The sequence below is a fragment of the Protobothrops mucrosquamatus genome, unplaced genomic scaffold (genome assembly GCF_001527695.2).
Source record: "Protobothrops mucrosquamatus isolate PMUCROS unplaced genomic scaffold, P.Mucros_1.0 scaffold_41, whole genome shotgun sequence".
Lineage (NCBI taxonomy): Eukaryota > Metazoa > Chordata > Lepidosauria > Squamata > Viperidae > Protobothrops > Protobothrops mucrosquamatus.
The window spans coordinates 127,346-151,548 of NW_015386117.1; the positions used below are offsets into that span (position 1 = coordinate 127,346).

Below are 24,203 nucleotides of genomic sequence, written 5' to 3' on the forward strand. Positions count from 1 at the left end.
CTGACATTGTAAGTCTGCATGATCACATGACTTTTACTTATGACTACATCACTTAGCAATGGAATTGCCAGTCACAACTGTAGTTGATAATTGAGAATTACCTCTGCTATTATTCTAAAAATGTTGAACTGAGACTTCTTTCAAATAATTAGCTACATCTATTTCTTTAGACTATGTGCTGTATACAACCATCTATTACTATCAACTATTGACAGAATCACTGAAATTGATTTCTTTTACTATAATCCAGTAATAAAAACAACATGTTTCAAAAGAGAAACTTTTCCTTGTGCATTGGCTAATACTTTAGCTTTTGTCTCAATATTTGTAACATGTTTAATTAGTGGCCTTGTTTGCAATGTTATTTGTATCTGTTTCTTTTAAGTTTTGTCCATTGTCTAAATAATTTTAATAATGTTTAGATTTAGTCCTTTTATATTGCTTTCTCAAATTTTATTGTCTGCTACTTTAAATTGGCCTTTTTAACCATAGCTGATACCTAGATTGCTTTACTCTAGTTCCATTTGATTATTTAAAATCAACTCAAGGATTTTTCAAATGCAGGATACTGATTTTAATGTATCTATTCTATTTTTATTAATATGTCATATATCTCATAGTTTCAGGTTTTAATTCAAGCCATTTAGGAAGAGGTTTTGGAAGTGGTGGTAATAATCTCTTCCTTTGGATATTTGGTATCCAAAGTAAATTTGACATTTAGATTAATTATCTCAAACATACACTCCTGAAAAAATGTATTGAAATACTACCTATTACTTCTATTGGTTGAAATTGCAGTTTAACTTATTTTTTAGTTATAATAATATGCTGATGGTGGTATTCTTTTCTGATGGCTAATCAAATTTTGCTTTATAAGTTTGTCTCTTGTGTGATAGGTCAGAGGTGTTCTGTATTAGATTTCTTGGGTGCTTACTCCATGTTCAATTTGAGGAAGGTCTTTCTAACTCCTTTTGCCCCTCCCCATTGCTCTCAACATTTTATAGTTAATGGAAGACAATTAAGGGATCAGCTTCCTAAGAAATAAGTAAAAACATTAACAGTATAGAAGTGCCAGAGATTCTAAAGATTAAATTTATGGCCATTTTATCATATTCATGTTCTCTTATAGTTGAACTAGCTATGATTATGGATCGTTTGTATGGAGGAGTCTGCTATGCTGGCATTGATACAGACCCAGAGTTAAAGTACCCCAAAGGTGCTGGTAGAGTGGCTTTCTCCAATCAGCAGAGCTATATTGCTGCTATTAGTGCACGCTTTGTCCAGCTCCAACACAATGACATCGATAAACGGGTAAGTAAAGCATTTTTGGTTGGCTTAACTCTGCAGGCAAATTGCATGGATGCCTGGTGAAGCTGGACCATTCATTGATCTATAATCCAGGATCATCCAATGTGGCTAAAAGTTGCTTTACAGAGACTAAGACTATAATATAAATTAGTACATTTTTAAAAAATGCTTTTGAACAGGTAGGATTACATGTTTTGATCATAGTGTCTAATATGTTTACAAGAAAAATAAGGCAGTATGTGAAAGGTAGAACGTCTAATAGAATATTAAAAGCAAATTATATTTTAACATGGAATATACTCAAATATACTTGATAGTTTCACAAATAGTGCTCACTTTCTGACTATTTGTTCAGCATCTCTTTGAACTTATGATGGCAGTAAAAAATTAGTCTTACAACTGGTTCATAAATTAGTGGCCATCACACCACTTGGCAACCAGCATGCATTTATGATGGTCACAGTGTCCCACGGTCATGTGATTGCTATTTGTGACCCTCACAACCAGCTTCCAACAAGCAAAGTCAATGGAGAAGCTGGAGGAAGTCACAAGTTATGGTCATATGACATTGCGCTTAATGACCCCTGGTGATTCAATTAATGACCACAGCTGGAATTCATATCATAGGCCAGCACGGTCCATGACATCACACAACAACTGCACTGCTTACAAAAGAGTTGCCAATCCCAATTGTGGTCAGTAAGTGAGGAATATCTGTATATAGGCCTTTCAGTTCAAATCTGGAGTGATGTTAAACTTGAGAAAAAAAGAGATGTTAAACATTCCTTGTAATAGAGAAAGAAATGACAGTAATATTTTAACAACGATTAAATTAAAGGCAGAATTCCTTTGGTAATTTACATAACAAAAACCAAGCTTTTCTACAAATACTGTGAAACATGGAAATGTATTTTTTCTGATGCAACTTTTTAAATTTGCAACCGCATGATATGACAAGATATACCAATTAAAATTACCCCTTCTATTCAATATATGTGATGTCTTAAAGCTGAAAAACTGTTTCTCTTTCTTTTAAAGCTGGGGAATTCTGGCTCTTGTCTACTTTGTGAGAGGTTGCACTAGAGTCAATTCTGACGTGCAAGGGTCATTCACAAATGCTCTTTATTTACTGATTGACTCTGTACCTGTCTCCCTTTATAGGTGGAAGTAAAGCCATATGTGCTTGATGATCAGATGTGTGATGAATGCCAGGGTACTCGCTGTGGTGGAAAATTTGCTCCATTCTTTTGTGCCAATGTTACCTGCTTGCAGTATTACTGTGAATACTGTTGGGCGAGCATTCATTCTCGGGCTGGACGAGAGTTCCACAAGCCGCTCGTGAAGGAAGGAGGCGACCGGCCCCGCCACGTGCCCTTCCGTTGGAGCTGAGGCCCGGGCCAAAGGCCAGCAGTACTGGAGCCGACTGGATTGAAGGGGAAAGGAGTGCTGCCTCAGGGCTTTTGTGTTCTGGAAATCTGTGCATTCATCCTTGACTTTAATGAAGAGATGGGTCTTTTTATTATGATGATGGTTATGATTATAATGATGATGATGATTATGATTATTTACAGTCACATTACTGAACACTATGTCCAGTATAATACAAGCCTAGCAGAGTGTAACTGTACTGATTTTGCACTTTGATTCACACAAACATCTGCTTGGTACCTTAATTTCTTACCTGAGACTTGTCACGGCTAACAATAAGTAGACTGCTATGGTCATCAGCCTCCACTAGGTTGGTGTATATGTGATTAAGATTTTTTTAAATTATGTACTTTTATTTTAAAACTGGAGCATGCACTTATTTTCAGAAACTTTGATTTGCCCCTAGCACATGATTTACCAAAGGTAACACTCACAAGTAGGTGGCAGATGTAGCAAAAATTTACAGTGGATATTCAGCAATCATTCAGAGTAGGAAAAACCCTAAACAATCTTTAGTTGCTCTCTATTTTTACTGATAAGGATGATACCTCATAAGCTGGATCACATTTTCTCCACTCCCACCTCCCCATCCCTTTTCTATTTTGCTGAGGGTTTCCTATTTGTTTAGGCCTTTTAGTGTTATGTAAATGTATGCTGCAATAGCTTTTGCTGCTATTAAGATGGTATTACTAATACCACATTACTCTATTCAAGCTAGGGTATCATTTAAAAAGATAATTATGTGATTTAAAACAGTAATGGCTGCTGAAAGATCAGTAGAGCATTCAGAAAGCTTCCAAGGAAGGTCAATAGTTTTGACTGCATGTTTAATCAGGTTGACGCATGCAATAAATTTTTTATAGATATCTAATACAAAACTCTACCCACAATGCACCAATTAAGATTCTATATAGGCTACAAAGTACTCAATAAAATAATTTAAAACACACACACACACACATACGCACACAGGTTACTGACTGGAGGAAGGCATGTCTAAGTCTATGTAGATGCGTCTGAAATTAAAATCAGCCCATAGCCGTATCGCCTATATTACAACAGATATTTTTTAAAAAGAATAGATGTAGAAATATCCTTAAACAGATTTGTGAATGATAGACGAAGTACTTTGCGGTGCTCTGTTCTATATTGTGCAATTTATTTTATATAGTAAAGTAATTATGTCTAGTACTGTGATCAAACTAACTGTTTAAGCCTCTATGTCTACCATTCACACTCTTTTGAAAGTTCAACCATAGAAACAAATACATATGCGCACTCACAAAACAAATTTTGAGCTCTTAGTTCCTATCTCATAAAAGCTTGCACCTATTTATGTAGCTGCAGCCCATGTCCAGAAAACCAAAGAGCTCGCAATAGCATATGTACACTACCAGCTTAAATAGTGGCTGATAAACGGGGCACATTTTGATTGGGAAAAGTGGTGCTAAAGAAATGTCTGCATACAAAAATTATCTTGGGTATGATATTTAATTTCTTAAATCCTGGATGTATCCTGTGAAGCTTGAATATATTTGAGATCTAATCTGAACAGTGGACATTTTTTTAGCATATAATATGGGGCTACAAGGCAAACACATAAACACATATTAGTGTGCTATTTATGAAAATGTGAGAATGTGTACATTATTTTTCTGGGTTTTCTGTGGGTTTGTTCTTCCCCCACCCCATCCCTAGTTTTGGAGGTCTGGGGACAGTCTTGAGTGGATATGGCGCTGCATAGTAGATGTTGAAATGTCCCTGTTTTGAGTGTTGTGATGGCCTTGTTAATGTTGTAACTTTCTACATTTTCTTTTAGTGTTCAGTTGAAATTATTGGCTTGGGGGGGAGGGGGAGAAAATCTTTCTCTGTTGAAAAAAAATAGTTTTTTTACTGGTTTAAAAATTTTCATTCTTCTTGGTATCCCTTTTGCAATTTCTCCTGGGCATTTTTGTGATATTGCTTTATCTAGCCCAGCAATCTATTTTGTTTTGTTTGGGGTTTTCTTTTTCCTTTCCCTTCTTTTTTTCATCTATACAAGATTTGTTATGCACTACTTTTTGTAACTAGACAGTTTTCAATAGTTGGCAGATTATTCTTTTTTAAAGAAAAAAGGCATGCTTTCTGACTGACATGATCTTTTGCAATACCTCAATTTTGAAATATAGGAAAGAAAATATTTTCTAAGTAAGTTTATTCAGAAAAAAATATATATTAATTTAATTCTGTGAGGAAATGATTTAACAGATGGGTAACTTTATTTTTTTCATGCTTATTTGCTTTTTTGAAAATGAAGTTAGAGCTTTATAACTGTATTGAAGATCATAGCTATCCTACCGAAGTCTACCTAATTATGTGAAACAATAAACATTTATGAAGAAATGTCCCTTTCCCACATACAAACATAGCTGGAAAGAAAGGAGAAAGGGGGGGAGAGATGCTGGAAGTTATGTAAACGATGAGATTAAAATGAATACAGCAAGGAAATTTAAAAACAAATTGCTTTGGTGCTGGAAGTTGTGAACAGAAGGTGAAAAACCTGTTTTGCCCTTAATTTGTATATTTATAATCAAGCGATTATGCACGACTGACCAGAATTGTGAGAGTTCTTCTGTTTGTATTTTTTAAAGATAATTTTTAGTTTATTAAATTATAACAAGTTCCCCTTTTGTTTTGTAAATGAATGTGCCCCCTCCCCCCCGGTTGTTAATATCTTACCCCATTATTCTGAGAGGGTCCTTCCAGAAAAGAAGTTATTTTTTAAAACAAATTGTTCTGAACTGCAACTGGATGAAGGAGCCCCTGGGTACCACAGGCCCACTTGTGGCCTTCCCTCCATGCGAGACTTGAACTAGTCGGTTTTCTTTTTGAAAGCAACTTAACCTCGACTATTTGTTGTTATGTGCAATACTGTTTGTACTGTTTGTATAAAAAAGAAAAAAGAAAAGAAAAAAGGCATAAATCTTTATTGCAAATTTATTTTCATTGCAAACTTTAGACATTGTGATTCACTAAGATCATTTTTCTACTGTCAAATATGTACCTTTTCTTCATGCTGGTATTTTTTCAATAGTAATGTAGCCTTTGTACTGAGACAGATTTTCATTGTTATTTTTAGAAAGATTTTTTGCTAAGAGAAATTTAAACATTGACATATTTTTCATTTTTATTTCAGATTTTCTTTAAGGAATGCTTTCTCAACCATTAATATAGTTGTTTCTGGGAGAGACTTTCATATCTGGTCAATGTCATTAATATTATTTTGTATTTTTACTTGGAATAAATTAATTTTATGATGCTAATTCTTTAAAAGTTTATTTTTTTCATTTTCAGTTATTTTTGAAGCTAAAAAACCTTTGTAATATTGTTACTAAAGTGTCTAGTTTTTTGAAATGCAAAGCTTTATGTATTAACTTGCTGATGTGGTTTACAATGGTGTGAAAATGGTTGGATATGTGAAATGATTGAAAAACTGTAATGAATAATTGGGCAATAAAATTACAGAATGAAGCAGGAAAATGATGTGATATTTTTTAGAAGCTTTTTCCTTTATCAGAATGATTTAGGAAGACAATAGGGATGTCACAGTACCAGTTCGCTGTCTAGATTTGTACAACACCAATGTTAATAAACACTGTTGCTGTTGTAATTCACTCCAATCTGTAGAAATAACAGGTCTACAATCTTGGCTGTTTAGCATCCTACCAATTTGCTTCCTCACCATTACCATGGGCACATCCAGTACTGTTGCATAGTGGGTGCACGGGTGAAAAATAAATGGAACTACGCAGCATTAAGGCTTGGCTAAGTCACCTCCTCCGTACTCAACCATGCATCCTCTTTATGGACATTTTTGTTTTTGAACTATTCCCTTAAATCTCTCCCAAATGGCTTCTGGGTGATCTGCCATGCTTTTATTTATTTATTAAACCTATCCTTCATGCTGCATTTCCCTGCGCCTCTTTACATGGTAACTCAGAACAAATGGAGGAAATTTGTATAGTATCTACATAATGTTACAGTGTACCATACAGTGTAAGTTTCTCATAGTTAGTGCTATCTAATGCATGTATAGGAACCCTTATTACCTGATCTGAGCACTTTTTTCAAACTGCTTGTATATTTCTCCCTTTCTTGTGTTAGGCCTCTTATAGCATAAGAACAGCATCTGTTGCTGCTATAAAAATAACATTGCATCATTTTTTGTAATTCATCTCCACCTTTGCCTGTCCTACCCCTTTACTGCAATACTAGCAAAACCTCTGTGTGGAAGCTGGGTACTGTTATCCCTTCCTTTAGATCAGTGATTCTCAGACTTGGCAATTTGAAGATATGTGGACTTCAACTCCCAGAATTCTGCAGCTAGCATGGCTGGGGAATTCTGGAAGTTGAAGTCCCCACATCTTCAAGACACCAACTTTGAAAAACCTTGCTTTAGATCCTGCAACTCAAACTGGTGTTACATAAACAGAAGATACAATGGCCTTCTCCAGATATATCAGTCGTCAGATTTTATCTGCTTTTATGAGGACTTCAGCTGAAGGGAAGCTGTCCCTTGATGTCTTGTGTAAATATCTGGAGTTGGCCTTTGTGAGTTCTTTGTAAGTAATGTACAGGCAATTTCAAATAGTAAAATTTAGACTCTAACTAGGTTCTATGGTTGGAACAAACACAAATTGAAAAAGCATAATACAGTAGAAGTGAAGGAGAAATTTTTCAAACTCCTGCAAGAATGGAATGAGGTGAGTGTGTGCTTATACTCCTGCCTACACACTTGCCTTGTAGGAAAGCAGGTTTTTAAAAAATGTATTACAAATATGCAGTTATTACAGATTTCATTATCTTTGTTAGAGTAGTACAAAAATACAGTGCTTTACTAGGAGAAAATCTCCTATGTTAATATTTCAGTATTGTGACATCTCTACTTGCAAGATACGAGTGAAAGATTAGTCACAGATTGGTTTTTTTAAACTATTTTTGTTAAACCTGCCTTTTATGTAGTTGCTTTTTACACCAGTTTGTATAATGTCAGCATTCCTTTTTTTCCACTTAAAAGGTTTTCTTAATTTCTACTGTTGTAGTGTTTCTGTCTTAACCATACAGTCTGTTCTAATATTCATGCTATGATTTACTCCTGAATAGGAGAAGAGCAAGAGCTGTTATGTTATTCTGCACACTTTAAATTTATTTAACATTGTTTAGCAACAAGTAGATATTCAGGGTGCTAATACAGGAAAATCATTTCTGCTTTTTTTGCTGGTTTGTTTCTGGATGTTGTTCTGTTGGGGTATAAAGTATTAGGTATTTGTAATTTGCTGTCTAAAATAATGGAGATGAGTGTTCACAGCTAAGATCTCTGTAGTTGTTTTTTTTAACTGACTAATTTTCAGTGTACCATATCTTTTATTACATGTTCTCTTTAGACTGGTTTTGCTAGTAACCCTAAAAGGCTTTTACCTTTTATTTTTTATTTTTTTTGGCTTGGACTAATGCTTTGTATGGAACTGCAGTACTGTGACTAAACATGAAGCTCCACGCTGCTATTGCTTACAACTGCTTCAACTTTGTAGTTTGGAATTATTTTTTTTTCTGTAATAACTTATTAAATCTAGTTGTATGAAGTACGGAAACTTGTCATCATTTGAATATTTAAAAAAGCAACGGGGAAGATACAATCGAATTAGAAATTGGAAATTTAAAGCACACACATCTTCGGCTACATGTTACACTTTAACAAAGTACACATTTAAATAGTGTTTTCATTATCGTTTTACTTATCACCAGAATTCATCAAGAGCATTTGACACCAAAGCACAGTTGCACAAGTGCAAGTGGCATAGTATCTACTTACTAGGATCCTAAGAGATTGTCACTCAGTATCTATCAGGTGCAAGATTTTAATCATTTTGTTCTCATTTCTTGGATCAAATTTCTGTACACCAAGGCAAAAATCAAGAGCACTTGTTGGAAGAAGATGAAGATGGTATAATGCAATTTTGCTATTGCTGGGAAACATTGTTCTGTTCTTCCTGAGCAGAATTTCTCAATACTATTTTATTTCTCCACCCTGAAATTTGTTTAATAGGTCCTTGTGTTATATTTTGATTACTGAGACCTATTTGAGCCAGTAATGGGGCTTCAGTAGCAAATTGCCACTGCTCTGTCTAATAGCAAAAGAGTTATTAAGAAAAATAATAAATTGAACCATTGAGTTTATAACAATGAGAAAAGGCCACAGGTCTTTGCCTATCAATTCCTATAGTTGGAAAACAATATCTAAACTCTCTTAAACTATTCTGAACTTAGACACATGTGACTCCTATCCCATTCTATTAACTCTATGCAAGTTCTAATTATAATTGTGTAGGTCAAATTCTAATGATTATATTTTAAAACAAGGGAGAAACACATGAAGGGGAACCAGTGACCTAGATCAGGGCTTTTCAACCAGTGGTACGGGTACCACCTGTGGTACATTGGCACCTGGCAGGTGGTACGCGGCCATCCTAGAAAGGTGGTAGCCTGAGCGAGAGATGGCTAGAGCTGCAGGGCTGTCGGCTCAGCGGAAGCGCCAGAATCAGTGCCGCTTTCCAGCTGATCAGCGCTTCTTGGCTGTCAGGGCTCAGCGGAAATGCCAGGACCAGCCCCAGGCTCCAGCTGGAGCTCGGCGCTGATCCTGGTGCTTCTGCTGAGCCCTGAAGAAGCACCGATCAGCTGGAACGTTGCAGCATCTCCAGGGTCTTGTGATTTACATTCAGATGCTTGGCAACTGATTCATATTTATGATGGTCACAGTGTCCCAGGGTCATGTGAAGTGACCAAAACCTGCTGCAACCACCCAGCAGACGGGGGGAATAAAAACTAAACACCTCCCCACCCCACCCCCGCTGCCAATCCTCAACAGAAATGCTCACAACAATGAAAACCTTGGACAGGAGGAAGAGCGTGGCTGGGTGGGCAGGTGTCTTGCTCGGCTGTGCCTTGGGGGGCACTTTTTTCAGTGCCATTGTAACTTCGAACAGTCACTAAGCGAACTGTTGTAAGTTGAGGACTCCCTGTACTTTATCACTTTTTTCCTTTTTTTTTTTTTTTGGCCATCAAGTTTTTGACACCTTGCTAGGCGACTGGTGGTACTCGGATATTGCCATATCTTAAAAGTGTTACAATGAGTGAAAAGGTTGAAAAGCCCTGCTTTAATCCCTGAACTATAATCCTTCTGTTTTGGAAGGCACTGTGAAAAAAAAATGAAGATTCCAAGTGCACAATTTACAGGACATGAAGGAACATGGTTTCTAGTCCATTCTCTGAAATAAAGGACTTGACTGATCATCCACTCTCAATCCTTTGATAGGATTGATTTTGTTCTTTATTTCAATGAAATGCAGCTTTTTATGCTGTATTTACTTTCCCAAAGGACCGGTCTTTGGGTGATGGGGGTGACAGCTCATATGCTTCTCTTAGTTTCAAGATAGTATAAATTAGGAACAGGGCGTTTTGGGGAAGGAGAACCTGTTCCAGTGGTTGCTGGAGATGTAGACAAGGCAGAAGGAACCATGAACCTTTGACAACAGGAATGGATGAGATGGGCCCTGGACTCCCTTTTTTGTGGTCTATAACCACAACTGCTAAAAACTGTTTAGAAACAGTTGTACTTACAGAGTTATACTTACAGAGAGAAACACAGACCTGCTTAGCTCCAATGTAGCAGCTTTCAAACTTCATTTTTAATACCATTTTCTTACCTGATAGAAACAATGCCATCCCTTGGATGTCATTGGTATTTTCTGCTTCTACTTTTGGTTCCCTGCAGAGCTTGTAAAACTCATCCTGCTGAGCTCCTGCTGGCTGAACTAAATACTAGGCTTGTCTAACAGGCAATTTAATTGAATGAAAATATACATGGGATAAAAGGGGAGGGGGATCTTAATTTGCACGGGTTTAATATAACCCAATGGGTTTTTAATTGTTGAATTTTAATGTTGTAAGCCACCTGGAGTTATGGTGTGTGAGTTGGGCAGTCAAATAAAGATGTTTAGTAAATAAATGGATAAACAAACATTATAGATTTAACCAAGAGCATGGATTAAGGAGTATAGTTTGATGTACAGTATAAGGAAAAAAGGCATGAACCTGCTCTTGTTAAAGGATAAATTGATCAAAGCAACAAATCCCTGTAAGGATTTGATTATTCTTGCCGGAAAGGATGGCCTTCACTCTTGAAAGCGCCATCCTTGAAATACTTCCCCTTGTCTGGTATTGGATAATGCAACAGGTACAAAGCCAAGCAAATGAAATAATAACTTCCAACTATTTCATTATAAAGTCCCAGTTAATTGTCCATCTATACTTACTGTTGTACAGGCAATCCTCAAATTATGACCGGTTGCTTAGTGACCCAAATAATGACCAATCTCTCCAGGGCTGCTTAAAATCTGGATTCAAAGTTCTGACAGCCGGGCTCCACAGTCATGTGATTGCATCTTGGATGTTTGGCAATTCTTCTTTAATTCCTGTTTTATCGCTTCAGATAATTGACCCACATTTATGGCTATTTGCAGCATCCTGCAGTCACATAGTCACAATTTACAATGTTGTAAATTGGCTTTTTCTTCCAATTTCTGGTAAAAAAAAGATGCCCATTGTAGACCATGGGTTTGTTTGCCAACCAAGGCGTTTGCTTAACAAGTGCTGCAAAAAAGGTTGTAAAATTGGTTGTGGTCACATGGTGATCTGCTTAATGACCGGCAAGACTTACAACCATAGTTCCTGGCTCAGTTACAGTCATTGGTTGAGGACTACCTACGCTCATGTCCACATATCACCAGAATCAACCTATATCTTAGGGATATAGCTTTCTCGGTCCCTGACCAACAAAAATAAATAAATAAATAAATAAATAAGCAATAGAACCCCCGTGTAAAATCTGATGAGTTAAAATATTAGCATAACAAAGATGACACAATAAAATGTGACATACGGCTTCTGGTTCAGCGCAGCTAGTGCACCAGTTGAGGGATCAAAACAATCTGATCCCTACGGCTGATTTCTTTCTGTTTGGGGACCCTAAATGGGCCCTAAGCCACCCTGGAGAGGTGGCAAGGAAGGAGGGAAGCCCCGCTGATCCTGGGGAGATGGTGTTTGATCTGGACATTTGGGGAAAGCTCTCCAAAAACCGACAGAAGAAAGACTAGCATTATTTGTGAGTCTAGCCCAAGCTACATGCAACTGAAGCCAAAAAGCACTAAACTAAGTGTGATTGTAAACAGCGTGACTGAACTGGGTCAGAATATTGATTTTCTCTCTTCTACCTGATTGATTTCCTGAGGAAAAAAAATAAAAAAAACCAGAAGTAAAAATCCTCCGAAAGTGAGGGAGGGGGTTTGTTCCACCTTTCTCTAAATGGAAATGGTGAATTAAGTTTATGGGGAAAAAAATAGAAAGATGGACTGAAAATTTAAACGAATGCATTCTCAATTTAACGTCACAACAATCAGAATATATAAAAAAAGAGATTGTGTAAAGCAGACAACTGAATATAAGCTAGTGGAGACTCAAGTGTAGAAGGACTTACAAGAAACATTGAACATTGAAAAGATAACTCCAAGACCACAGAGTAAATTTGAGGATAAGGAAAAAGATTTGACACAATGGATTGCTGAGTCTTTGGGAGTTCTATAAGAGATGGGGAGACAAGGGATGATGAGAGAAATCTTCAATGAATATGAAGGGGCAAAATCTTTTTACAAAGACATGTTTGATTTGCCTACTATATCCACAACAACATTTACAAGATTATGGAAAGACTCTTTGATGCAACTGAATATATTGATTGGGAGAGATGCTTGCCAAAAGAGGGCTAAAGTGAGAATTGAGGAATTAGATATGGCTGAATTAGATATGGCTGAAGAAATTGAAAGATTTTAGTTTGAGGGATGAACTCTCTAAGTAAGACAGTATCTTTTTTTCTTTTTTTTTTCAATATGAGAACTATAAAAATGTGTGGGATGATTAACATAAAGGAAATGTTTTAGATATTTAAATGTAATTGTTTTAAGAAAATTCCAATAGATAACTAAAAATAGGAAAAAATGTTTTGAATAGAGTTAAAAGATTAGATGATTGGATTTATTAAATAGAACATTTAAAGATTAAACATAGGTTTAATTGTGGGTAAAAAGAACAGAAAGAATTTGGAAATAAGTGTATACTAGTTCAAGAAGGATACATATTTTAAGTAATATATTACTTTCTTCCTTTTTTCTTCCTTGTTTCTTTTTTTCCTCTCTCTCACGTCTTTTCTTTTTTATGTCTTTTTTGTGTCTTTTTCTTACTTATCTTTTAAGATATGAAAATAGATTTAAATACTTCAAGGTAATTAATTCTGGGAAAATTTTAACCAGTAGAAATGTTTTGAACATTGTAGGGAAAATAAATTTAAATAAACAGGATTTGTGATGAGGCAACCAAGATTACCAGATAGAAAAGAAGCATGATATTGATGAGATTATTATTGGTAGAAATTTTAGAAAAATCTTTATATTTAATTGTTACCTATCAAATTAATAAGAATTGTATTAATTTAAGGTTGCAGAGAGAATATTATTGGAAGAAGAGAAAATCAAGCAAAGTTATGTGGATTTTGGAATATACATAGAAACTAACCGTTAGTGATTACTTTGTAAATATAAACTCAGACAACATGCTATTTACCAAATATCAAGATGTTTATATTAAAAAATCAATAAAATATATTTAAAATAAAATAAAATATGACATACATACACAGCTATAAAACTGCTTTATCTGTACAAGTAAAAATCTAAAATGTTACAGTCTATAAAGTATAATATATATCATCTAAAAACAAGATAGCTAGTATGTATTAAATCTAAAGTGGTAAATAAAAGTGATTATTTCTATAAACAGCTGAGCCTTACTTTCATTGCGACAACACAGAATTTAACTACTGCACAGGTAAAAAATGTTTTTGAATCTTCTAGTTCAGGGCTTTTCAACCTTTTCACCCATTGTACCACTTTTAGGATATGGCAACATCCGAGTACCACCAGTCGCCTAGCAAGGTGTCAAAAACTTGATGACCCCCCCAAAAAGGAAAAAAGTGATAAAGTACAGGTAGTCCTCAACTTACAACAGTTCGCTTAGTGACTGTTTGAAGTTACAATGGCACTGAAAAAAGTGCCCCCCAAGCCACAGCCGAGCAAGACACCTGCCTGCCTGCCTGGCCGCACTCTTCCTCCTGTCCGAGGTTTTCATTGTTGTGAGCATTTCTGTTGAGGATTGGCAGTGGGGGTGGGGTGAGGGGGTGTTTGGTTTTTATTCCCCCCGTCTGCTGGGTGGTTGCAGCAGGTTTTGGTCACTTCACATGACCCTGGGACACTGTGACCATCATAAATATGAATCAGTTGCCAAGCATCTGAATGTAAATCACAAGATCCTGGAGATGCTGCAACGTTCCAGCTGATCGGCGTTTCTTCTGGGCTCAGCAGAAGCGCCAGGATCAGTGCTGCTTTCCAGCTGATTGGTGCTTCTTCAGGGCTCAGCAGAAACACCAGGATCAGTGTCAAGCTCCAGCTAGAGCCTGGCGCTGATCCTGGCACTTCCACTGAGCCCTAACAGTCCTGCAGTTCCAGCCATCTCTCGCTCAGGCTTGTGCGATGCTGCCACTGGTTCAGCTTATTCCCCTCCCCCGCTACCACTTTTCTACCACTGGTTGAAAAGCCCGGTTCTAGAAGATGGTTCATATAGAAATTGTCTGGTCTTCCTGGAAATTTACATATTAGGGGCAGAAAAGAAACAGACCTGATACTGTTAACCCTGAAAATGTTTATAATACTGTATAATAATTCACATGAAAAGGTTTCAGTCTCCTGGTTGCCACATGGAGATTGGGAGTACTGTACTGTACTGTTAATGTCATTTTGAGTCTCTGGTTGGCTTTGAAAAATTCTCAGTTTGAGGAAAATTAGATTTTGTACATATCTTACTGATTCAGAAGTGCCCCTATTCATCAAATGTATGCCATGTTATCCTATTAAATTAAGGATTAAGGTCTTGGTTCAAAAATTACCTGCTAGTTCTTCATATTTTAAAATCATACCTATTGAAAACAAAGGACCGATCACTCAAAATTTTAATTTTAAAAGAAAATATCCTCCCTTGAAAGGCTCTTGATCATTAGCAATTGCCTAAATACAATCAGGGCAAAATTCCACTGTGGCTTAACAATGTTTACTGGTTAGAAAGCATTAGACTCTTAAACTAGTTCACTTGTGTATATTTTTCATGATTAATTTTCCAGGCTTTCCAACAAGAAATTAGGCTGGTCTAGCTGAATAAGCTTAGAGATGGATCTGAATTGCATATCTACAGCCATTAGATGAATGTGGATCCTAGTTAATGCGATTATAGGACAATCCTTGTTTTAAGTCAAGATTAAACCATAAATGCTTTTGATGGTCTTGGTATCTTTGTAATTAACTTTACAATATGTTACAGATAAAACTTTTTACAGTAATTAAATATACAACAGTTCAGCTGAAGAATTCTAACAAAGCTGGACTTGTATTACGTTTAAAGGAATGCTAAGTTAACATGACAGCAAAGGTTAAGAAATCATCAATTTGGTTGCTAATTGCAGTATGTTGGTTTGTTCTAGACAGCTTTCTTCCAGGCTAATCAAAGGAGCTTCGAATTTCAGAATCAAAGTCTAAGTCATTGTTTCTCAATCACAGCAACTTTAAATGTGTGGATTTCAACTCCCAGAATTCCGTAGCTAGGGAATTTGGGAATTGACTCCACATATTTTCAAGTTGCCAAGATTGAGAAACACCACACTAAACTAAACCAAACCAGTATCTTTACTCATAATTTTGCCAGCACATTGGTTCAAAGGTCATTGTTTTGAGCATCCAGAGTCTCTAGCCCCTACCTCCAAGACATGGCCATAAAAACCTTGGACCTGAACAGCTGCTGCATCCCTAATCCTTCCCCCTTGACCAAGAAGGCAGCTGATGGGGTTTGCCTGCTGCAATAAGGGTGGGGAGAGATGCTGGTGCTGTCACACTTGTCAGTCAGCGCTTTGATGGAGAGACTGGCTTGTCCAATCTCTTCTCTCCAGTTGCCTTTCTTGGAGCCCTAGGCAGTTAACTGAATTTTGACAATGTCATCCAACAAACAAGTGGATGTAATTGAAGCCTTGCAAAATGAGAAATTGGCACTGCATCTTACATTTGTGATCTCTTTTGGGCTTCTCCACATCACACTAGTTCCACAAAGTCTCAGTTAAACAAGCAAGTATGCTTTGGCACGAAAACTGAGCAATACCACTTTTGTCATTCTTTCCTGAAGTTGTCACCATTTACCTTCTTTTTGAAACCCTTTGAGTGTGTCTGCTTTCCTAGCTGTTAATAAATATCATTTTTCTGCTTGGAGAAACATTTTCCTCATCAAGACGTTGGATGGATAGACAGGTGAGAGACAGAACAGAGGTATAGGCTTTGGAAGTTGTCTTCTCCACAGGGTTGATTGACACCAGTTCTATGCCTTGTCAATTAATATGTATTGCCCCACCGTGGTCCTTGTTACCTTATGTTGTCTACTTGAAACTGCTAGGCAGATCATCTGAATTTTTGGTATCAAGTTTCATCTAATTTTAATGTAATAAGTAGCACTATTGAACATTCTTAACTTTGGTAAGGGGAACAAGTTGAAATTTAATTCAAACAAAATGTAAGTGGTACTATATGGAAAACTGATGAAGATGTTTTGGACAGGGATGTACACTTCCTGGAAGATCAGATAGAATATGGAGGATCCTTCTTAGTCTTCAGTTGAATATGGAAAAGGCATTCGTATTTGCCTTGTGTACCAATTACAATTCTTCCACAGTTAGTCAGAGTTGATCAAAGTGATAGACACCTTGGTGATACAGTCTTAATTAGGAAGCTGCAGTGCAAAACGTAGTAACCAGGTTTTTAAATAGTGCAAGATCCAGGGATTGCAGTTTGCCTGACATTGGTTGCTTATTTCTCATTGAGTATAACTGACTGTTTGATCCTTTTAAGATTCCACTAACTTATGCCTGTCTTCTGAAGATGACTTGCCTCCATCGGAAGATTGTTTATTTGTGATATAGGGAGGATTCATATTCTGTATTGCTCCAGAGTTATAGAATGCATTTCCATTCTGTCTGCATGCTGAAATTTGTAAAGACGTTTCATCAAAATTGTAATTAGCAATATTAATTTTTCTGTATTTCTGTATGGGGTTTTAAAATTTTTAGCCACTGAGCACTTTGTTGGAAGAAGGAAGGCAGTGTATAAAACAAATTAAGAACATATTGATTGAATTTTATAGCAGGGCAGAAATAAAATCTCCATTTCTATCAAATTATGCTTAAGTTTATATACCTTGCTAAAAGGATCTGAACAGTGCAACCTTCCCTCTTAAAGGAGAAATGCTTCAGTTTCCTGATAATTTGACAGTGGGCTGGGGTATTGCTGGATTCTACACAATCTTCACATAGTTAATAAGCAGAGAAGATATTCATGATGTCGTCTTCAACAATCCTCATTTTTCTGCATGATTGATATACATAATAACACAACTTTCCATCCCACTATTGTTGTAAGCCAGAAGTCCAATGGTAAGGAATTAAACTGTAATTCAAAGGGCCAAGAGACCATTAGCTTTCTTATCCTGATATAAAACTACAACAGAATGGGCACTGGACATAAAGTCCACCAGGTTCAAAATCTCATGCTATCTCAAAGTTAAGGTATATTGTGACCTGTGAGATGACGCTATTGGTATTGAGTTATTAACTGGGAGTAACTGCAAGTGGCTATGTACTGTTTAAATTATACATCTCTGTCCATTGAATAATGCAACATAACAATACCTCTTTTTATAGGGAAACATATTCCATTTTGAATATGATGTGCAAAACTATAAGTAACAGAACTAATTATACATGCACAAGAGCCTACAGCTTTCAGCCACTCTGGTTAAGAACTAGAAAATTACCCACATATTGCAGTGGGTGGCCAACTTCAAACAACGGTAGCCAATATAGAAAGAGTCAGCTGGAGATTTGTGTTGTAACTTGCCAGCCCCCACCAAGGATGGCAATGCAAAATGGAAGAAGCCCTCTCTTTCTGGAAGATCAGTTCCTTCAACAACAAGAAATGGTAATTGGTAAACCATGGATACAAAGTCAGGCAAAACTTGTCATGTGTTTCCTGTAATGTAATTTTTCTGTAAGCAAAGTATTATAATACAGCATTATAATAGTCAGGCAAACAGGAGCATCAGCAGGAACATCATGAGGTAAATCACAGAGTACAAAAAAGAAAAAGGCGGGAGGGAAGGAGAAACTCCCCCTCCATACCCACAGCAACAAATCACAGCGCACTCACGCAGGAGCCAGCACTCTCCAACCAATCAGCTATAACTGTTTTAAATACACAAGCTATTTATTAATCAGAGACAATGTGTTTTTCTCCTTCCATGGACTTACACATTTATAAACAAGGATGCAGGAAGAAAAATGTCATAAAACATATAAGGGATCAATTAATGCCAATTTGGCTTTTTTATTTTCTTTTTTCTTCTTCAAGGAATGCTAGTTTAATGTTACAGTATGGCAGTTTGTATATCTGCTGAAATATGACACAGGTTCATCGTTCATATCTGAGTGCTGAAAAACAATATTGCTCCATAAGCCAACAGGTTGCTTTTCCTCTTGAAATGTTTAAAAACAATTACTTAAACATTACAGAGGCCTCACAGCTGTTCAAACTCTGATGCCGAGTGCACACATGCTCAAACCTTAGCTATGACATCTATACACATACTTATTTATGAAAGAGTTTATATGGTTTGCCTTAAAATATTTAGAAAACGGCATATGCATTTGGTACAGACATCTATGCACAGACATGTCACCACTGACTCCCTTTAAGAATAAGTTTTTTTAAAAAATGTACAACTGTTATTTTTACTCTCCTTTATTACAGCCTCTTTAAATTTCTATTACATGATTTCTGTTCAACATTTTATTCTCTCGAACATAGGGTAAGCATTTCTAAGAGGTGTTTTTAAGCTACATCCCTAAATAAAACATAACCTTTTTATTTAAGAGGATCGTGCACTAGTGCATTTGGGTATTTTTCCAACATGGATTCTTAATTTTATAAGAACTACTGCTGGAAAAGCTTTATTTATATATTTGCTCTTTTACAAAAAAATATAACATCGAAACCTACTGCATACTTTAGATCTCCGAGCTGACTATGCTCTTGCCATTATATACATCCACAAACACTCATAAAAATAGCACCCTCTAAACAGGATGTAGAAATGGCCTGTTAGCCATTTTCGATAATTTTATTAAAAAGTCAACTGCTCTCAAAATGTCAGAAGACTGAAGAGCACCACATACTTAAATATATAAAGGTGGGGAGTATAGCATTTGCAAAGCTCATTTATTTCCTCGGTGTTTTCCAGAATGGTATTCTTTGCTGTTATTATGTCAATGTACAACCTGAAGTGAACAAATTATTCTGAATAGGTAAACCAAACATTCCTACAGTGTACCATTAAAACAAGCTAGGTTTAAAGTAATAAAATACTCTTAACTGCAGAAATTTTGTAAAGTTCAGGAAAAGGGAAATGGTGAACTTATTTTGAATGAAGGTGTAATATTTAGCAACATATGCAAAACTATAAGAATTTATAATTATTCTGGAAATTCAAAGCTAAACTGCAATTTAGAATTTTAACAACGTAAGTATTTAAGACTTAATTATCCCAACAGAATATGTTGGCTTATGCAGAATATCAGTCTTCATCTTTTTTTTTCAGGTGATGCTGGAAGTCCACTATAAATGTTTTGAAATATGCTGAATATCAGCTGAAAAAACCAAAAAACCATAAAAATGGTTATTTGAGTGAGTGCATAAACTTTTCTAGGCTATATTCTGAATCATACTGTTCGTGATCCCAAAGTTCTCCGAGATTTTCAAGGACTGACTTCATAGTTGTTTTCCCAGAAAGAGAAGTGGCACCATCTGATTTTTCAGTTTTTCCATCCTGTAGGAAGAATGTTGAGGAAAAAAGAAACACATGTTAAAATCTGTGCATATATTCTCTGTGGCAATAATATGAAAACACTGGAAATCATTACTTAAGCAACAAACTAATAATTTAAAATTTGGACATTATGAGACATAGGAAGAAAAAAGCCTTCACAATTTCCATGACAAAATGTCTTAGTGATGAGCAACTCTTCAATGGAGAATGACTTAAACGATTAAGTAAATGTTATCAGAAATATCTCTTGCTATTATTTGCTGATTGTATTTAGATCTTTTATGAAATGTATTTCATTAGAATTATTAGGTTTAAAGGTTGGTCAACTCCAGGGCAATTCTGGGGACCTTACACTTTAAAATAAAAATATAAAGAACAGAACAGACTATGTATGTCCAGACAGAGCACGCTATATATCTTTCAAAAACATAACTGATCCTAACTATTCTACCTCTAGAAGAACAGCCAGTTTTTAAAAAACATATGGAACATCAACAGAATGAGAGGAATGGATCTTCAAGGGGGTAAGCAGTACAACAGAGAAGGAACTATTGTTTAATTGATGGGGCTGCAAGTGTACCAACTCTGCCCAGCAACTTGGAATGGGCAGAAACTATTGAAGAAAAGCAATCCCTCATATAACCTGGCCCTATGCCATGAAGGCAGCATACCCAGCACCATGAATTGCATATGGAAGCTAATTGGTAGCATCTACAGTTTGGAATACAAAGGTGTCTTATATTCAGGCTGCCCATCACTATCTATGATGCTACACTCAGGATCAGCTGCAATTTCCAAATGGTCTTCAAGGGTAATCGTAGAATGCATTGTGACAATACAGCCAAAGGTCACTAGACCATGAGTGAGCCACCCAATCAAAACACGAGGCAATTGGCACACAAGAGGGAGCTGTGCAATGACAACTCCCAGATTGCACAGCCATCCCAAATGGGGAAGTGCAGCCAAGACTAAAGGGAATGACCCCAAATTTGATTTTGTGTGTGGTATAATTTGCACACTGATGGTATGGGAGCCTGTCCTGATAGATGAGCTTCCCCAACAGTTTCCTGCCGAGGTTATACAGGAAAGAACCTTGAGTCCTGAGTCATCCCACAAAAGTATATATTACCTTATCCAGAGTGAAGAGGTCAAGAAGCTGATCTGTTCCCATGCTCTGCAGACTAGTATTCTCTTGACTGATCACTGTATTTGCAATATTCATTTTGAATTTTTGAAGACCCATTATTTTTTCCTCCAAAGTTCCCCTTGTTATCAAGCGATAAACATTAACAACACGTTTCTGCAACATAGTTAATATTTATGGGGATTTAATGGAAATTTATACATATGCCAGCTATTACACATCACAAAACAAAAGAAGACATCCAAATAGAGGAACAAAGAACAATTAAATAAATGATACATGTGTGACATTCATATAAGACTTGAATGTAACAGCAGTAAGAACCAAACCGTGCTTAAATGAAATTTAAGAATTCAGAATTATGTTATAACATAATATTATAAAATACTAGATCAAATTAAATAGTATTTTAATAACAAAAGGAAGAAAAAACAAAACAAAAAAACAAAACCCTAAGTTCTGAGTGATTCACCATGTATGGTATTAGTTTCAGAAATGTCAAGCAATTTTTGATTAATTTAACTTATCTTAAATGATCTGGATTAATCTTTTTTACCTGTCCAATACGATGTGCTCGGTCCATTGCCTGGAGGTCTTTCATTGGATTCCAATCATGTTCAACAAATACCACAGTATCAGCTCCAGTTAAATTAAGACCCAGTCCACCCACATGAGTAGTAAGCAACAGCACATCTATGGATGGGTCATTGTTAAACCTGTCAATTAAAATAAACCCAACAATGATTGCAGATGGAATGAAGATGTCACTTCTCTACTTCCATCCTACTGTAGCTGGATTACTGCTTAAATTGTACTGCATCTAATACTGATGTTCTAGTAAGTTGCTGTTATTATACCATCCTACAAATACAAAAGATGGAATTGAATCATCTTTTTTTAATGAAATGGAAGATTAACAATGGTTTATTGAAGTAAGTTAAGAATTAATTGGACAGTTTCATGTATGGAAGATATCCAGAAGACTAAGATTAAGAGAATTTTGGGCAGACGAATCAAGAAAGGTTAGCATTTCCCTCCCCAGCAATCACCTCTGCCCCCAAATGTAGCAATTAGGCTTTTAAAAAACTCAGCTGGCACCACTGAAGTTTTGATAAGGAACATTTACAAGCTCTGTTCTCTGACTGATAGCTGTTCAAAAAAGTTTCTGCCAAATGATAGGTGAATTAAAAGTATGCAGGTTATATGGGGAACCAACATAGACCATATTAAACCAATAACTCAAGGGTTGACTATATCTCCTCTAGAAGACCAAAGGAACCACCATATTATCTTTTTTTACCAAACTAATTTTACAAAACCAAGATAATTGAGATTGGAGATAGCAATGACATAAAACACTTTCAGCTGTTTGGAAGTTGCCATCAAGGACTTGTGCCACCATCATATGGGCAGCTAAAGGCAACCTTTCACTTTTAGTTAAATGCCAGCTTAATGAACTTTCAGCCGAGCTCTCTCAGCAGGAAAATATGAGGACATGACCTTTTTCTGCCTCAACTTGTCCCTCTCTATTGGAAGAGCTTTTATTTTTCAAATATAACTATTGCACTGTGAAAGACTTGGTTGTGATGAGGGGTTACTACAAAGAGCTAAGCAGCAGGCTTCAATGATATAATTGCTGGCTGTTTTCTCACCCTGGGAAGGATCACAGCAAGATTTCCTTCTGACAAGGTGGGGATTTGTTTTTTCTTAACAAAGAATGTGTTGTTCTTTCTTCCTAGAGTAGCATTTTTCCCCCTTTGGGAAAGAAATACTTCTACACCTCAAATATGGAGTCAAATAAATCACAGGTCTGGATGTTCCTGAGATTAAGTTTTGAACTGAGTATAGATTTGTCTTATCCACCTTCCACATGAATGGTCCTATCTATACATACCTTTATATTAGATAGTGGGGAGGAAAGATTTCCCAAATAAGACAGCAGTGTGCATATGGAACATACTGATGGACAATGGTAAATAATATACAGGGGCCAAGTAAGGTGAACACTTTAATGTTCTACCCCAGTGAATAGCAAAATCACATCTATTTCAGCCAAAAAGGGAACTGGGAAAACACGACTTCAGTAGAACTAAACAAACAATGTTGGCTTTACCGTGAGACGATTGAGTGTCTCTGACCAGCTGGTATGCTGCCATCTAATCGCAGATAGGTAACAGAGGGCAAGTGAGGCTTCAGAAGGTCATGTTCTACTATGTCCAGCATGCTCTTCAGTTGACAAAAGATAAGAATTCGGTGTTGCGCAACTATCGTTTCAGTGCCGCTCTCTGGAGAGCCACCATTTCCTAAGCCACAGTCGAGTAATAGCTTAAAGAACAAAAATGATTAGTCAGCCAGCTTCTCAAGGCCTTTTCTCCACAACAGTATACAAGAAACTTTCACATACTGCTTATTGCATTTCTATCTCATTTTGAGGTTGGTTTGGCTTACAGGGAGACTGGCTCAAAGTCATACATGTTACTATTTAGCCTCAGTCCAAGATCTGAACTATTACAGTACACTTACAGTTACATTATGATTGTGGAATAATAACTCAATGACAGGATTTTTTTCCCTTGCCATTCTTGGTATTTAAGGACCAGGAGATTGGGAAAAAAGCTCTGCTCCAGTGAGGTTCCAGAGACACACTTTAAATGGTTGTTAAGACACCAAACTAGAAATCAGGAGACTGTGAATTCTAGTTCCGCCTTAAAAATGAAAACCAGCTGTGTGACCTTGGGTCAGTCAGTCCTTCTAAGCCCAATCTACCTCACAGAGTTGTAGCTGTAGAGAAAATAGGAGAAAGGAGGAGTATTAAGTATGTTCATGGCCTTAAGTTATTTATAAAAATAATAAAGGTGGGGTAAAAAAAACCCTAAAACTAAATGAGAATAATAATACTGGACTAGATGAACAAATAAAAAGGAACAGCTACTATACCAAATTATAAAATAGAGCTGCATTGAACCTTATATGGTAGGCTCAAATTCTGGCATTTTTTAAATACGAAATACTAGAGAAGGACGAGGGGGGACATGATAGCAGTGTTCCAATATCTCAGGGGCTGCCACAAAGAAGAGGGAGTCAAGCTATTTTCCAAAGCGCCTGAAGGCAGGACAAGAAGCAATGGATGGAAACTAATCAAGGAGAGAAGCAACCTAGAACTAAGGAGAAACTTCCTGACAGTTAGAACAATTAACCAGTGGAACAACCT

General features: G+C 36.4%; 2 protein-coding genes across 2 annotated transcripts in view; one reads left to right on the top strand and one right to left on the bottom strand.

The window, feature by feature from the left end:
* Nucleotides 1-2,747, top strand: part of LOC107282926 (cytoplasmic polyadenylation element-binding protein 3) — a gene marked incomplete at its 5' end in the record, with an annotated part of 41,614 nt that extends 38,867 nt beyond the window's left edge. The window contains 2 exons of the mRNA XM_015810768.1: nt 1,130-1,311; nt 2,470-2,747. Coding sequence (XP_015666254.1) covers nt 1,130-1,311; nt 2,470-2,697 — 410 coding nt within the window. The remainder of the gene's footprint in view (nt 1-1,129; nt 1,312-2,469) is intronic.
* Nucleotides 2,748-18,029: 15,282 nt separating this feature from the next.
* The window catches only part of BTAF1 (B-TFIID TATA-box binding protein associated factor 1), a 64,168-nt gene continuing 57,994 nt past the window's right edge, over nt 18,030-24,203 (bottom strand). Inside the window, exons 35-38 of the mRNA XM_015810823.1 lie at nt 23,106-23,317; nt 21,549-21,708; nt 20,978-21,148; nt 18,030-19,848 (exon numbers count right to left, since the gene is read on the bottom strand). Coding sequence (XP_015666309.1) covers nt 19,699-19,848; nt 20,978-21,148; nt 21,549-21,708; nt 23,106-23,317 — 693 coding nt within the window. The 3' untranslated portion in view covers nt 18,030-19,698. The remainder of the gene's footprint in view (nt 19,849-20,977; nt 21,149-21,548; nt 21,709-23,105; nt 23,318-24,203) is intronic.